Source organism: Leptonychotes weddellii, chromosome X, assembly GCF_054177405.1.
Source record: "Leptonychotes weddellii isolate Sample4059 chromosome X, ASM5417740v2, whole genome shotgun sequence".
NCBI classification, from domain to species: Eukaryota; Metazoa; Chordata; class Mammalia; order Carnivora; family Phocidae; genus Leptonychotes; species Leptonychotes weddellii.
This window is the reverse complement of record NC_138385.1, coordinates 55,237,946-55,256,008: the sequence shown is the minus strand read 5'-3', so window position 1 is coordinate 55,256,008 and position 18,063 is coordinate 55,237,946. Positions and strand designations below refer to the sequence as shown.

General features: G+C 37.9%; 1 protein-coding gene across 5 annotated transcripts in view; it reads right to left on the bottom strand.

The window, feature by feature from the left end:
- Positions 1-17,807, bottom strand: part of ABCB7 (ATP binding cassette subfamily B member 7) — a 166,071-nt gene extending 148,264 nt beyond the window's left edge. For 4 of the 5 annotated variants that reach the window (XR_014141277.1, XM_006726885.3, XM_081808630.1 and 1 more), the window contains exon 1: positions 17,606-17,807. Coding sequence is in view for 3 of the 5 variants with exons in the window: in XM_006726885.3 (XP_006726948.1) it covers positions 17,606-17,773 (168 nt within the window). In the remaining 2 variants the exon portion in view is untranslated. The remainder of the gene's footprint in view (positions 1-17,605) is intronic. The other variant, XM_081808632.1, reaches the window with a different exon arrangement.
- Positions 17,808-18,063: the final 256 nt, after the last annotated feature.

The following is an 18,063-nucleotide window of genomic DNA, read 5'->3' as shown; positions in this document are numbered from 1 at the left end:
TTAGAAAGAACACAAATACATGGAGGTTAAAGAACATCCTACTAAAGAATGAATGGATCAACCAGGAAATGAAGGAAGAAATTAAAAATACAAGGAAACAAATGAAAATGTAAACATGACAGTCCAAAAGCTTTGGGATGTAGCAAAGGTGGTCTTAAGGAGGAGGTATACAGCAATACAGGCCTTCCTCAAGAAAGAAGAAAATCTCAAATACCTAAAAGAGCTGGAAAAATGGGCGCCTGGGTGGCTCAGTTGGTTGGGCGACTGCCTTCGGCTCAGGTCATGATCCTGGAGTCCCTGGATCGAGTCCTGCATCGGGCTCCCTGCTTGGCGGGGAGTCTGCTTCTCCCTCTCCCGCTCCCCCCTCTTGTGCTCTCTCTCTCTCTCACTCTCTCTCTCAAATAAATAAAAAAAAAAAAAAAATCTTTAAAAAAAAAAAAAAGCTGGAAAAAGAACAGCAAATGAAAGCTAAGTCCAGCAAATGGTTGGAAATAATTAAAATTAGAGCAGGAAAAAAATTATATAGAAATTAAAAAAAAAAAAAACAGATTAACAAAACTAGGAGCTGGTTCTTTGAAAGAATTAGTAAATTTGATAAACCCCTAGCCAGACTTATCAAAAGGAAAAAAGAAAGGACCCAAATATATAAAGTCATGAATGAAAGAGGAGAGATCACAAGCAACAATGAAGAAATACAAACAACTGTAAGAGAATATTATGAGCAATTATATGCCAACAATTTAGGCAATCTGGAAGAAATAGCTAAATTCCTAGAAACAAATAAACTACCAAAACTGAAACAGGATGAAATAGAAAACCTGAACAGACCCATAACCAGCAAAGAAATTGAATCAGTCATCAAAAATCTCCCAACAAACAAGAGTCCAGGGCCAGATGGCTTCCCAAGGGAATTCTACCAAACATTTAAAGAAAAATCGTAACTATTCTTCTGAAGCTATTCCAAAAAATAGAAATGGAAGGAAAACTTCCAAACTCATTCTATGAGGCCAGCTTTATTACCTTGATCCCAAAACCAGACAAAGACCTCACTAAAAAGGAGAACTGAAGACCAATATCCCTGATAAACATGGATGCAAATATTCTCACCAAGATACCAGCTAACAGGATCTAACAGTACATTAAAAGGATTATTCGCCACAATCAAGTGGGATTTATTCCTGGGCTGCAGAGGTGGTTCAACATCCACAAATCAATGTGATACACCAAATTAATAAAAGAGTAAGAACCATACAATCCTCTCAATAGATGCAGAAAAAGCATTTGACAAAATACAGCACCCTTTCTTGATAAAAACCCTCCACCATGTAGGGATAGAGGGAACATACCTCAACATGATAAAGGCCATATATGAAAGACCCACAGCTAATATCATACTCAATGGGGGAAAAACTGAGAGCTTTTCCCCTAAGGTCAGGAACAAAACAGGGATGTCCACTCTCATCACTGTTGTTCCACACAGTACTGGAAGTCCTAGCCTCAGTAATCAGACAATGCAAAGAAATAAAAGGCATCCAAATCTGCAAATAAGTCAAACTTTCACTCTTCACAGATGACTTGATACTCTATGTAGAAAACCTGAGAGATGCCACCAAAAAAACGCTGCTAGTACTGATACCTGAATTCAGCAAAGTCACAGGATATAAAATCAACATACAGAAATCTGTTGCATTTCTCTACACCAATAATGAAGCAGCAGAAAGAGAAATCCCATTTACAATTGCACCAAAAACTGTAAGATACTTAGGAATAAACCTTACAAAAGAGGTAAAAGATCTGTACACTGAAAACTATAGAACAGTTATGAAAGAAATTGAGGAAGACACAAAGAAATGGAAAAACATTCCATGTGCACGGACTGGAAGAACAATGTTCTTAAAATGTCTGTACTACCCAAAGCAATCTACACATGTAATACAATCCTGATCAAATTACAACCAGCATTTTTCACAGAGCTAGAACAAACAATTCTAAAATTTGTATGGAACCCGAAAAGACCTAAATAGCCAAAGTAATGTTGAAAAAGAAGCTGGAGGTATCACAATTCTAGACATCAATCTGCATTACAAAGCTGTAATCATCAAGACAGTATGGTATTGTCACAAAAACAGAGAAACCAATCAGTGGAACAGAACAGAGAACCCAGAAATGGACCCACTACTATATGGACAACTAATCTTCAACAAAGCAGGAAAGAATATCCAATGGAAAAAATATGGTCTCTTCAACAAATGGTGTTGGGAAAATTGGACAGCAACATGCAGAAGAATGAAACTGGACCACTTTCTTACACCATACAAAAAAATAGACTCAAAATGGATGAAAGACCTAAATTTGAGACAGGAGTCCATTAAAATCCTAGAGGAGAACACAGGCAGCAACCTCTTTTACCTTGGCTGTAGCAACTTCTTACTAGAAACGCCTCCAGAGGCAAGGGAAACAAAAGCAAAAATGAACTATTGGGACTACATGATGATGAAAAGCTTCTGCACAGCAAAGGAAGCAATCAACAAACTAAAATACAACGGATAGAATGGGAGAAGATACTTTCAAATGACGTATCAGATAAAGGGCTAGTATCCAAAATCTATAAAGAACTTATATAACTCAACACCCAAAAAACAAATAATCCAGTCAAGAAATGGACAGAAGACATGAACAGACATTTCTCCAAAGAAGACATACAAATGGCCAACAGACACATGAAAAAATACTCAACATCACTCATCATCAGGGAAATATAAATCAAAACCACAATGAGATACCACCTCACACCAGTCAGAATGGCTAAAGTCAACAACACAGGAAATGACAGATTTTGTGAGGATTTGGTAAAAGGGGAACCCTCTTACACTGTTGGTGGGAGTGCAAACTGATGTAGCCACTCTGGAAAACTGTATGGTGGTTCCTCATAAAGTTAAAAATAGAACTACCCTATGATCCGGCAATTGTACTATTGGGTATTTATCCAAAGGATATAAAAATACTGATTTGAGGGGCACATGCACCCCAATGTTTATAGCAGCACTATCAACAATAGCCAAAGTATGGAAAGAGTCCAAATGCCCATCAGCTCATGAATGGATAAAGAAGATGTGGTATATACATACATTGGAATATTATGAGCTATCAAAAACAATGAAATCTTACCATTGGCAATGACGTGGATGGAAGTATATTATGAGTGTATTATGCTAAGCGAAATAAGTGAGAGAAAGACAAATACTGTATGATTCACTCATATGTGGAATTTAAGAACCAAAACAGATGAACATAGGGGAAAGAAAAGAAAAATAAAATAAGATAAAAACAGAGAAGGAGGGAAACCATAAGCGACTCTTTTTTTTAAGATTTTATTTGACAGAGAGAGAGAGAGCAAGTGAGAGCGAGAGCAAGAACACAAGCAGGGGGAGTGGGAGAGGGAGAAGCAGGCTTCCTGCTGAGCAGGGAGCCCGATGCAGGGCTCGATCCCAGGACCCTGGGATCATGACCTGAGCCGAAGGCAGACGCTTAATGACTGAGCCACCCAGGTGTTCCACCATAAGTGACTCTTAACTAGAGAACAAACTGAGGGTTGCTGGAAGGGAGGTGGGTGGGGGGATTGGCTAAAAGGGCATTAAGGAAGGCACTTGTGATGAGCTCCAGGTGTTATACGTAAGCGATGAATCACTAGATTCTACTCCTGAAACTAATATTACATTATATGTTAAGTAATTTGAATTTAAATAAAATCTTGAAGAAAAAAAAAAAAACCAAAAAGGTCAGGTCATCAATTGAAAAGTTTACACATAAAATTTTTTCATTACAGCAAGCATATCAGGATATCTGGGTGGCTCAGTCTGTTAAGTGTCCAGCTTGATTTCAGCTCAGGTCATTATCTCAGGGCCGTGAGCTCAAGCCCTGCATCAGAGCTCCCTCTCCCTTTACCCCTCCCTACCGGGTCATGTGCATGCGTGTGCATTCTCTCTCTTGCACTCTTGTAATAAATGAGTAAATAAATACAAGCATAACAAACAATACTAAAGTATCTATAATATCAAGTGAAAGGTCCTTTTTACTGTCCTTTAGCTTCCCAACCCATACCCTCTTCTGAGCTATGTTTAAGTATATCCTTCCAGTTTTCTATGTGTTTGTGCATGCATGAACACACACACACACACAGTTATGGACTGAATTGTCTCTCTCCCAAAACTTCATGTTTAAATCCTAACCCCAAATAACCTCAAATGTGACTATATTTGATGACCGGGCCTTTAAAGAGGAAATTACCGTTAAATGAGGTCATTAGAGTAGGCCCTAATCTGCCTGGTGTATTTAGAAGAGATTAAGACACAGACATGCACAGAGGAAAGACCTTGCGAACGCAGAGAAGACAATCATCTGCAAGTCAAAGAGAGAGGTCAGAGAAGAAATCAACCCTGCCAACACCTTGATCTCAGACTTCTAGCCTCCAGAACTGTGAGAAAATAAATTTCTGCTGTTTAAGTCACCCAGTCTGTGGTACTTTGTTAGGGCAGCCCTAGAAAACTAATACATACATGTACACACACACAGCTGTAAAGTCAACATAGTTAAGAGTAGTTGAAGTTCATACTTGGCAAATATTCACACACTTAAAAATATGAATATATTACAATGACAAATCATAATACAAGTTACTCAAGATCAATAAAAATAATTTGATAAATAAACCAAAATAGAAACCTCAACTTCTTTTTTATTATGCTTTGAAAAGCATGATAACAATTTAAAAACCTACTTTCCTAAAATGTCAGTATCTAAGAAACTACCCCCATAGGATACAATTTCTCCACTCTAACATCTCTGCCCTCCGAATGTGGAAAAGAAAATTTAATTGGAGAACTAACGAATAAGCCAAAATATAACCTGCAGTTAAAATTTCTATGAAGAGTAAAATTTTATATCTTATTCCTCAAAGAACTTCATCTTTTAAGCCATTCTTTTTCAAGATTTATTTATTCATTTTAGAGACAGAAAGCACACGTGAAAGGGGTGGGGCAGAAGGAGAGGGAGAGACAGAATCTCAAGCAGACTCTGTGCTGAGTGTGGAGCCTGACACAGGGCTCAATCTCACAACGCTTAGATCATGACCTGAGCCGAAACCAGAGTCGGATGCTCAACCGACTGAGCACCCCAGGTGCCCCTTAAGTCATTTTTTCTTAGCAAAAGATGCCTACTAATAAAGTAATCCAAAAACTTTAGGATAAAAAAGCATGTGCGCTTTGGTTATCAAACTAAAAACTGACATTCAGTGCGACCCTACCACAGTACCACCTAATGACAGAAACGCAGTGGACAAACTTAAGAGGTTATCCTCAGGGGTGCCTGGGTGGCTCAGTTGGTTAAGCGTCCAACTCTTGATTTCGGCTCAGGTCATGATCTCAGGGCCATGAGATCTAGTCCTGTGTGGGGCTTTGCACTGAGCGTGGAGCCTGCTTGGGATTCTCTCTCTCCCTCTCCCTCTGCTCACCCCCTGCACATGCTCATGCGCATGCTCTCTCTCTCTCTCAAAAAAAGAGGTTATCCTCAAACTTAATGACTCCACAATCTGATTATGATTTTGCTGAAACAAACATTTAATGTAGAAAGTGAGCCTTTGATTCCAAATGTATAGCACCAAAGCAAATATTATTTATTTTTATGTTAAACTTTGTTGTCATTTGGTTATAGGGTTTAATCATTCATTTCACAAATATTTTCTGAGTGCCTACTACATGGAAGAGACCATTCCTGGCTCTGTAGAAGATAAAAAAGATGACTGGAATGTATCTGCCTTTTAAGCATCTAAAATCTTATCTCTTCAACAAGACACACATGATAACTACTTGCAGAAGATGTTACAGGAGTTCAGAGGAGGAAGAAATCAATGTCTTTCAAGCTTATAAAGAATGGTTCTTGGGGCACCTGGGTGGCAAAGTTGGTTAAGCGTCTGCCTCTTGGTTTCGGCTCAGGTCGTGGTATCAGGGTCATGAGCTCAAGCCCTGAGTAAGGCTCTGCACTCAGTGCAGAGTCTGCTTAAGATTCTTTCTCCCGGGGCGCCTGGGTGGCTTAGTCATTAAGCGTGTGCCTTTGGCTCAGGTCATGATCCCAGGATCCTGGGATCCCCTGCATCAGGCTCCCTGTTCGGCGGGAGGCCTGCTTCTCCCTCTCCCACTCCCCCTGCTTATGTTCCCTCTCTAGCTATCTCTCTGTCAAATAAATAAATAAAATCTTTAAAAAAAAAAAAAAGATTCTTCCTCCCTCTGCCCACCCCAAATAAATAAATAAAATCTTTAAAAAAAAAAAAAAAAAGGAAGAATGGTTCTATAGAATAAACTGGGCTTTAGCTAAGATTTGAAAAACAGAGAGGAGGTAGAAGGCATTTCAGACAGAGAGTATGGCAGAAATGAAGGAAAAAAACAGAAAAACACAAGGTCCAAGGAACAGGGAGCAATCCAGAGTGACTGGAAAAGCAGGGTATTTATAAGAAAATATTTAACAATATGGCTAGCAAGCTAGTTATGTGGGGGATCCTCTAGGGCCTTGAACACTAGGCTAAGGTATAGATACCACTGAAGTCCATAAGCAGAGAAATGACACTTAACTAGAGTTGTTATTTAGGAAAAATAATCTTAATGTGTTGTGAGGGATGGACTGGAAGGGTAGTAAATACCTGTAAGCAGTGAGAAAGTCATGCATAAAGTTACAAGGGCCTAAAACTATAGCATAAGTTGAGAGAATGAAAAGGACAGGATAGGTCATGGTTACTACAATGAAATGTACACCGACCTCCCAGAGTTACTGTGAAGATCAAATGACATAATAATATAATAGACTTGAAAAGTATATTTACTCACAAGTAACAAAACCTACAAGGGTGTCGAGAGCATAAATGAGGATTTTAGGAAGACAAATTCTAGAAAAGGAAGAAGAAAATCAAAACAACAAAAATGTCACCTTTTGCAGACAATTAAATATACCTATTAAAATTACTAAAATATTAAATAATTAAAAGACCTAATTTTGGTAAAGACTGAGCACCAAGAAAAATAATGCTTATAAATAAAAATTTAAAATTATCTCAGCATTGTAAAAATAATGTACATATAACAACTAGTATTCAAGGGGAAAATGGAAAATTACTTAAGAGGTAAAACTATGGGTTATTTTTCTCATTTTTTTTTTTAAGATTTTATTTATTTATTTGAGAGAGAGAATGAGAGAGAGAGAGCACATGAGAGGGGGGAGGGTCAGAGGGAGAAGCAGACTCCCTGCCGAGCAGGGAGCCTGATGCGGGACTCGATCCCGGGACTCCAGGATCATGACCTGAGCCGAAGGCAGTCGCTTAACCAACTGAGCCATCCAGGCGCCCCTCTCATGTTTTTATTAGATGCAGTTTTGTACAATTAAAAAGAGAAATTTATAAATAAAATAAAGAGGGAAAACTGTAAGGATCATATATAGAACAGGCAATTTCGCTTCTATTTTAAACTCTATAACATGGGAAGGAACATACTCCTATTTGAAAAACCAAAAACTTTCAGATAAACACTGAGTATCAATTTATTACTGTATTTTCCATTTAATCAAAATTTTGATACGAGCAAAGTTTCCATTCCACTTCTACCCCCAACTGCCCAGTGACAAGTGCCCTTTACTCTGCCACTGGATACTCAGGAACTCCATTAGAGAACCCCACCCTGAAATATTATATTTATCAGGGATTCTCTGATCCTCCCAAAATTGTATGCAAAATGAAGTATGTGTGTATGCCCATTTTCCTAGGGAGAAGGTTCATGGCTTTTATCAGATTCTTGAAGGGCCTAGTATTCTAAAAGAAAATTTAGAAATAATCTGAACTTTTCTTCCCCCGCCTTTTAATTTTGATAGCCAATTCAAATAAGTATGTCAATGGCTTAAAGAAAGTTATTTATTCGACTATTTTCAAATAAGGGATCTTCTGAATTCCTCTTCTCAATTCCCAGTGCCACTTCAGACTAAGACCTTTATATTTCCATTCTTTATCAATTATAGCCCAGGTAAGCTTCATCTTTATTCACAACTTTTACAGCACTGCTGCCACTCTCCACCACCTCCTCAGAACCTATTTGATAATTTTATTTTATTATTTTTTTTAAAGATTTTATTTATTTATTTGAGAGCGAGAATGAGAGAGAGAGAGAGAGAGAGAGCATGAGAGGGGGAGGGTCAGAGGGAGAAGCAGACTCCCTGCCGAGCAGGGAGCCCGATGCGGGACTCGATCCTGGGACTCCAGGATCATGACCTGAGCTGAAGGCAGTCGCTTAACCAACTGAGCCACCCAGGCGCCCCCCATTTGATAATTTTAGAACATAGCTTACTCTTCCCCCACTCTAATTCCATCTCCCCAACACTAGCAAATACTGAACTCATCACCAATCTCATTTTTTTTTACTCCTGTTCTTAGATCAACAAGTACTATAAGAGGCAGAACCATATAAATTTGCCCCATTAAAAACTTAACATCAATTTAAATGTAGCCTATGTTGCTCCTGGAAAACTACTAACAGTAATAAACTAGGCTCACAAAGTAGAGTTTCTATTTATACAAAGGACAACTCCCAAAAGGTCAGAGTCAGGAAACTAAAGAATTGAAGAAACTTTAGAGATCAAGTAGTTGAATCTTATTTTAGAGAAACCAAGTCCAAAGGAACAAGTGATCTGTCCAAGATAACCAAGAGTAGAAACAGAGCTCAGGTAGTCAGGTGTCCTGATGACAATGTTCGTTCCACTATACCATGCTATGTCCTTTGTACGCCAGCTGTTTATCCTCTTTAATACTTATAAATCAAAATCTTTCAAATTATCTGTATTTTCTCCAGTAAGATTTACTTACTACTACACTACTACCTCAAGACCCCTTAACAGTATACAACATCATTCCTTCCTGGCTTGTTGAGTGAGAATGATACAAGGGAAAATAACTGAAAGCCTTACTGAAATCAAGATAGACTACACTTTAAGTACCCTATAATTTTCTCATATGAAGAACTGAATTGGTTTGGTATGTCTTGCTTTCCTCAAAACTAAGTCACTGCTTCTTAATAACTTATATTCTTCTAATGATTGCAAATTATTGTTTAATGATTTGTTCTAGTGTCTCCTAACACCAAAGCCAAGACTAGAATCCAACTCTTCTGTTTACCAATATTCTTTCTGCCAAATCACCCTTTTTAAAGTGAGTTTTGATCCTGAATGATATAAATTTAAGTCAGTTCTATCTTCAAGAAGATACCTATTTAAATTATAATTAATGGTTATTTATTCTGCCCCTTAGGTTATTTAAAGTCTTCCTTGCTCTCCTAATAAAAAGACTATTAATTTAAGAAATTCTTTTTATATGCATGTTAAATCCCTCTTCCTACAACTGAAGTCTATGTCTTTTTTTATAAACTAATGTTCCAGTAAGTTCAGGTATCACTAAACTACTATTGAAGGATAGCCTTTAATTAAAAATAAATGCCCTTCAGGTACTTTAAATGTCACTGAATCACCTCTCACCTTCTTTAAGGTCCATGCAAAATCCACTTAAAAATACCCTTAATTTTTTCCTCTTAAATTCTGTTCTTAATTTTCTTATTACATTTTATGTCTTCTCAGTAATCACTGTCATTTCTTGATATGCATCTTATAATATAAAACCTGTATCTTAAAACTAGGATCTCTAAAAAGCAAAGTAGAAGAATTGTTTCATTAGTGTAATTATATTCTACTTCAATTAATATGAAGGACAGAAGTAAAGTCTCTTAACAGCATCCAGTCAGCAGTGGGAGCGCAGGAAGGGGGAATTTACTACTGGGAGATAGTAAAGCTCTCATCCATTGTCCATGATGAAAACAAATGAAATGTGAACCAACAAATGAAAACAAAACAGTACCTATCCAAAAGAACTACTAAATAGAATATACAAGGTAAATACACTAAAGTAAAAGGTGTGCCAGACGGACCTCAATGGAAATACCTACTACAAACCAAAGAGAAAGGACAGACCATTTTGTTGCACGCAGTATAAACCAAAGAACACAAGCCAGTCAAAATCAAATGAAGAGTTCCACTTCTGGCATGACAAAATAAGATCTCCTTAGACCCACTCCCCAGCAAAACTGGTAAAAGTTATAAAAGGACCACCATTTAAAGTCCCTAGAAATGGTCCTGGGGCATATAGCAAATGAAATAACATTTACTCAAGAAAAGCTACTAGAGCTCAGTAAGAATAGCAAGTCTGTGGTGTTTGAACCAGGACATACTCCCTGCCTCCCCACTCCCAGTCTGGCAATATGGAAACTCCACTTGAGACTGGTAGAGCCGAGCACAGTACATCGCCCCCCCTTCCCTTTCATGAGCTCCTAGTCAGAAGACTGTCTTCCTGGGAAAGACAGGACATCAGCATTTCTCTCATCTTTCCCCCAGTGGGCTAACGTGGTCAAGAAATAGGGGCTCCCTTCTTCCACACACCCCCACAGAAGGGACAGAGGCTGACCCTGGGTGTGCTGCCACTGAGAATACTTGATTGTTGAAGGCCCAATCACCCTAACCCTGACTCCTAAGAGGCTGGTTCCATTACCAGGAGAAGCATGCCAAAAAGAACTCCTCTTACTCCCCACTAGCACTCAACACCTAAAGTGGGGGTATCACTCAGAGAGTGGCCACCACTGTCCCCACCCCCAGCTTCAGACCTGTGGCTGGTAGATTTTTGCCTGGGAGAAGAAGACCCTAAAACAGATAGCTCCTAATCTCTTCCCACAGGAATTGACTTAATGCGAAGTTCAAGCCTCAGGTTACTCTCAAAAACAGTGGAGGTTCTCATGAAAGGCCAAGTGGGAGAAAACTGATGGAATCATCGGACATAGAAGCTAAACTGTGGGTCAGCTCCTTTGCCCCAGAGAACCAGAAAATCAAGAAGGGAGGCAGCTCGGAGGAGCTTGCCTGGGAACAGAACAAATCTCAAATGTTGTCCTCAGGAACTATCACTTCAAAGCAACACCAATTTGATTGCTTTAGTCTGTGGAACAATTTCTGCCCCAGGGCACTGTTGAAAACAGCAGTGCAATCTGCCAACAACTAATGGACCATAACTGGGAAAGAAAAATCCTCAGCAAAACTACGGTCATCCCAAGGTAACTATGGACATACCCAAGGCTATGCCCCTTAAGGAGCAACATCAGAGGCATTAACACTGCAAAATAGGAAGCAGGTGGGAGAGTGAAGAAAGACATCACTAAAATAATCCAGCCAGTCTTTAACCAAATAAACAAGCAAGTAAATAACAATAACAAACCCTGGGAAGGAGGGGACCAGTACCCCGAGTTACTACATTATCTAAAATGTCCAGTTTCCAAAAAATTGCAAGACATGCAAAGAAACAGGAAAGTATAACCTATACACTGGGAAAAAGCAGGCAAGAGAAACTGCCTGTGGTTTTGACCAAATGTCAGATTGAAAAGAAAAAGCCTTCAAAGTAGTCATTATAAATACATCCAAAGACTAAAAGAAATCATGTTAAAGAAATGAAAGAAGGTGTGATGACAATGTAACATTACATGGAGAATATCAATAAACAGGAATTATTTAAAAAGAACTAAATGGAAATTCTACAGTTGAAAATTACAGTAAATAAAATGAAAAATTCACTAGAGGGGACTGACAGCAGATGTGAATTGGCAGAAGAAATAATTAGTAAACTTGAAGACAGAACAATAGGGATTATCCAATATGAAGAACAAAGATAAAAAAAGTGAAGAAAAATGAACAGAGCTTCAGAGAAATGAGGGCCATTATTAAGCACACCAACATATGCATAATGAGTGTACCAGAAGAAAAGGAGAATGATAAAGGAAAAGAAAAACTACTCGATGAAATAATGGCTGAAAATTTCCAAAGCTTATTAAAAAGAACTTACTTATTAAAATGTAATTTACACATCCAGGAAGTGCAACAAACTCCAAGGAGGAAGCATACAAAGAGATCCAACACATTATAGTAAAAACATTAAAAGCCAAAACAAGGGGAACATCTTGAAAGTAGCAAGAAGAAAAAAAGACTCCTTACTAACAAGGGGACCCCAGTAAGAATAACAGCTGATTTCTTAGCAAAAACAATGTGTAGGCTGGAAGGCAGTAGGATAATATTCAAAGCACTAAAAAAAAAACAAAAAAAACTGTCAAGCAAGAATCCTATTATCCAGAAAATATACTGTTCAAAAATGAAGACAAAATAAAGACATTCCCAGATAAACAAAAACTGGGAAAATGTGCTACTAACAGAACCACCTTATAAGAAATACTAAAGGAAGTTCTGTAGGCTGAAAACAAGTGACCCCAGACTGTAATCCAAATACACACACACACACAAAAAAAACAAAGAGCACCAGAATGCATAAATGCACACTTTTTTTACCTTCTTTTTTTTTTTTTAAAGATTTTATTTATTTTCACAGAGAGAGCACAAGCAGAGGGAGAGAGAGGGAGAAGCAGGCTCCCTGCTGAGCAAGGAGCCCGATGCGGGACTTGATCCCAAGACCCCGGGATCATGACCTGGGCCAAAGGCAGCTGCCTAACCGACTGAGACACCCAGGCGTCCCTACCTTCTTCTTTGAACCAATTTAAAAAGCAACTGTATAAAATAATATGGATAAAATTGTTGAGCCTATGACATATAGAGATGCAATATATTTGCCAATAATATCACATAAAAGATGGGTGGGAGCACAGCTATAGTGGGATAAGGAAATGACTCCAGATGGTAAATCAAACACAAGAGAAGAAATGAAGAGAACTAGAAATGATAAATACAAAGACTAGTATAACAAAATAAATATTTACTTCCTTTCTTCTCTCAGCATCTTTTAAAGTCATAAATTATATAAAGTAATAATTATGATAATGTATTGTTAGGATTGTAACATTTATAAATGTAATATTTATGAAAATAAAACAACAAAGTGGGGAAACGGAACTAGACTATACAAGAGTAATGTTTCTATATCTCACTAGGATTACATTATGAAATTCTTAGAAGAAAACAGGTAAATCTTCATGACCTCAGATTTGGCAATGGATTCATAGCTATAACACAAAAAAATATGACCAACAAAAGAAAAAATAGGTAAATTTGACTTTATCAAAATGAAAAGCTTTTGTGCTTCAAAGGCCATTATCAAGAAAGTCAAAAGATAACCCACAGAATGGGAGAAAATATTTGCAAATCATGTATCGGATAAAGGACTTGAATCTGTAATTTATAAAGAACTCTGACAACAATAAAAAGACCGGTAACCCAATTAAAAAATGGGCAAAAGACCTGACTAGACTTTCCTCAAAAAAAGATACTTAAATGGCCAATAAGCACATGGATAGATGTTCAGTGTCTTCTGTCATCAGGGAAATACAAATCAAAACCAAAATGAGAGAACACGTCACACTCACTAGGATAGCTAAACTAAAAAAGTAAGGTAAGAATAACTATTGGTGAGGATGTGGAGAAATTGGAATCCTCCTGTACTTCTGATGGTAATGTAAAATGGTGTAGTCCTTTGAAAACCAGTCTGGCAGTTCCTTATAGAATTAAACACAGTTACCATATGGCCCAGCAATTCTACTCCTAGATATATACCCAAGAGAAATGAAAACTTATGTACATATAAAACTTGTACATGAATGTTGACAGCAGCATTATTCCTAACAGCCAAAAGATGGGGAAAAAAACCTGAATGCCCACCAACTGACAAATGCATAAAGACAATATTGCATATCCACACTGAGTATTATTTAGCCATAAAAACAAGTGAAATACTTAATACATGCCATAACATGGATGTGCCTTGAAAACATAATACTAACTGAAAGAAGCCAGTCTCAAAAAACTACGTATTATATTATTTCATCTATGTGAAAAGTCCAAAATGGACAAATTATAGAAACTGAACATCGATTGGTGGTTTCTTAGGGCTGGTGAGGGAGGGAGATGGGGGGTGATAGCCAAAAGGATAGCAAGTTTGTTTTTGAGGTAATAAAAATGTAAAATTGGCTACGGTAACAGTGGTACAAATCATTAAATATACTAAAATCCACTGAATTGCACACTTTAAATGGGTGAATTATATAGTATGTGAATTAATCTCAAAAAAGATGTTTTTAAAAAGCAAATGAAGAAAAGTATATGATCAGTGTCCGGATCAAGAATTAAGAACTTTTTAAACTTAGATAAAAAGTGCTGTGGACTAACTGTATGATACCTCAGTTTCTACCATATAATTATTGATGAAAAAAATTCTATCACTCAAAATTTGTCTTTTTAATATTAACTAATGTAGTAGAGAGACAATTGTATAATAAATCATTACAATTTAAATCTTACCATACTAACAATTTTAATAAAAAACTTTAATGTTTAAGGTATATCCCTCTATTAACAGTGCTCTAGTACAAGTATCTTTAGAGGGCACTTGGGTGGCTCAGTCTGTTAAGCGTCTGCCTTCAGCCCAGGTTATGATCCCGGAGTCCCAGGATCCAGCCCGGTGATGGGCTCCTGGCTCAGCGGGAGTCTGCTTCTCCCTCTGACCCTCCTCCCTCTCGTGCTCTCTCTCACTCTCTCCTCTCTCTCTCAAATAAATAAAATCTTTAAAAAAGGAAATACCTTTACAATTCAACATTTATTGTATGCTTAAGGTCTGCCAGAATCTTATTTACCTTCATATTCATATCAATACCTGACACACAGAAGGCAATAAATGAATGAGTGGCCTTAAAGGCTGTCATTTATCTATACTAGGATACAGTTACCTCATCTGTAAAATTAGAAGGCTGGATATGATCTTCTCTAAAGTAGCACCGTTTGAACAGAACTTTTTGCAATGATGGAAATGTTCCATACCTATGTGCTTTTTAGCCCTTGAAATGCAGCTAATGGAATTACATTTTTAATTTAATTTAAATTTAAACAGCCACATGAAGCTAGTGACTACCATATTGCACAGCATAGTTCTAGGGTATAATCCGGTGTGAAAAACACATTTTGCAATGCATCCCAGTAATCACATACATGTGGGGGTGTGTATATATATATATATATACACATAAAAACAATAGTACATAAGGCATTACTTCCCTTAATATGTATAAAGTACTGATATTTTTTTTCTTATTCTACTGAATTTCATATAAAAAAAGTGCTGATCCAACCTATTAACATGATTTCATAACACTGCACTAAGGTTCTTTTCAGCTCTAAAATATTATGCTATATAATAATGACTGTCCTAAAAAATATGTATTAATATTTATTTTGTAATCTTTCTTTAAAGATTTATTTATTGGAGGGGGGGAAGGGCAGAGGGAGAGGGAGAGAGAAACCCAAGCAGACTCCACACAGAGCCCAATGGAGGGCTCAATCTCCCAACCCTGAGATCATGACCTGAGCTGAAACCAAGAGTCAGACGCTCAACCGACTGCACCACCCAGGAGCCCCTATTTTGTAATCTTAATCACAAGTCACTATGTGAAGGTGCCTCAGGTTATATCAGATTCTACTAAAAGCCTTATAACCATTTCTTCATCTCCCTGTTAAATCTACATTTTTTTAAATTATGGCAAGAGTTGCATGCCTTTAAGAAGTAGAAAACAAAAGTAACATCTTTCCCTTGTTTTTCACACTTTGGAAATGGTAACCAAAAGGAATGGTAGGATATACAGAAGACAGTGGAGGAAGAAAGTTGTGGCGACAGTGTTCATGAAAACAGAGAAAGCTAATTTTTTATTTCCATCACTTCCTCTGAAACTCCCAATGACTTCTCCATCCCCCTCAACCTCCCAGCCTGACAAAGTCCTACAAATTTTATCTTAACTTCATCAGACTTTTTAGAGGACTACAGAACAAGAATGGTTCCCAAGAAATGATGTGTTACAACTTTCAACTATAAAGTGTTTTTAAAACCTTAATAAAATGATCTGGATTTGTTCCCCTAGCCTAATCTGCCACTTCTATCTTAAACTCTTCAGTAACCTAAAATTATATGTAGTTCTACAAAAGGTCCATGTTCTCTCTTACCTGCGGGCCTCTGCACACACTATTCCCTCTTTAGCTAATTTCTCTTCATTTTTAAGGTCTTGGCTTAGCTTAGATATCAGTTACTCAAGGCATTTTTCCCACCTCAAAATTAGACTTGATGCCCTTCACGTATACTCTGTATATGTGTACTTTGTACCCTCCCCATCACTGCACTACTGTATTATATCTGCCTGTTTACTTACCTTTTTCCCTTACTAGATTTTAAACTCTTTAAGGATAGGCCTATATTTTATTCTGTTCACTGCTGTAAAGGTGTTCAGTAATTATTGGATGAACAAATGGATATAATTTCTCCAGCACTCCCCATGCCTAGTGTCATTCCATATTCTCCCTGCTTAAAATGTTCTCCCCAGTTCTATCACCAGCAAGAGCTCCTCTCTGTAATCTGGTCCTTAATTATCACCATTTCCTCTAGATGCTTACTGTCTTTATTGTTTATACTATTCATTTGATATTTAACCTACATTGTCTTTTAGTTATTCTTGTAATGGATAGATTCAATCTCCTTAACTAAATTGATCAATCTTGAAGGCATTAATATATGTTTCTCTTGGTAGCCCCATTATCGAGCATAGCCCTAAGTACATAATAGATATTAAATATCTGTTCACGCAGAATCAAAATTTATGAGGGTGCTTCTCATACAAAACTGACAATACTTCAGTGATACTGATGAAGAAGTGGTGGGAATTAAACTTTTTGTCAATATATAGGAAATAAAGATATACTAAAGTACAAGTACAAATAATTTTTTTTAAACCGCTGAGTGAGGGATAACAATGGACACAAATATTAAGAGGCACTATAACAAAAACTACATTCATTAATTGAAGAAAACTAGCTTTATGGTTTCCAAAGCGACCTGTATGCACAGAACACTATTTTCAGATCAAAGGACAATCGTGTTTACATATGAATTTAGGGCGGTCAATGGTTTGGAAAGAAAGACAGTTAAGGTTTTGGCCTATCAAGAAGCACTGTCAGCAGAGAGTTAATTGGTGCCAACTCAACTTGCCTCTTGTTTACAGGTAGGTTTGCCGTCATCTTACAGTGCCCCCCTCATTGCTACTTCCAAATGAGTAAAATCTGAACCATGGACATACTGGTTCCAAATTCCATTACTAACTTTGGAAAGTAGCCCAGTTTTCCTTGCATTTAGAAGGATAAGCAATCTGGGAATCCTGTCTACCCCATCTCTTAAACTCAGAAGAAAAAAAAACATGTAAATCCTAAGAGAGTCCCTAGCGCTTAGGTGCCCTCTGCCCGAAACCTTCCGTCCCATTCCCCTGTGCTATACCACGAAGGTTTTCTTCACCCCTTCCTCAAATTACTAACCCCAATTTCCTTCACTTACTGATGTTTCGAGTTAGCCCTGACAACCTTTCTTCTTGGCGTTCTCTCTGACCCAAGGACACGAGGGCAAACTTTTCCCTATAGGTCCCTTTGTCCTTCACCCTACTCTACCATGTGAATGGCATCTCACCTGGGAAATTCGAGCGGTTCCTGAAGCGCCGCGCTGACGTGATCTCCATTGAGAACCTGCGCCACGGACAGAGACTAGAGACCGGATCAGAAACACGACATGCCGGCGCTTTTCGAAAGCGGCCGCTGCGACTGCCCAGCGTGAAGAAGGTATCGCGAGCAGCGCCATCTTGAGCGAGGAAAGAGGAACCGAGAGCAAAGGATTCTGGGACGCTGGCGGACCCAACCCCGCTACCTTAATCTTCGCTCCCCTCCCCCTCGTTTTCTCAGGGCCCCAGACCGGAAATAGCTTCTCAGTGAAGAGTCCAGCCAGACGCTGGGGCTCAACTGTTTTTATCTTCCAGGGTAAAATACACAGCGGGTAATATCAGAATAACGTTGTCTCTCTCTGTTTTCCTAGATTTTACACGTAAAATACAGGCTGCGCAGTTAAATTGAGATAAACCAGTCATTTTTTTA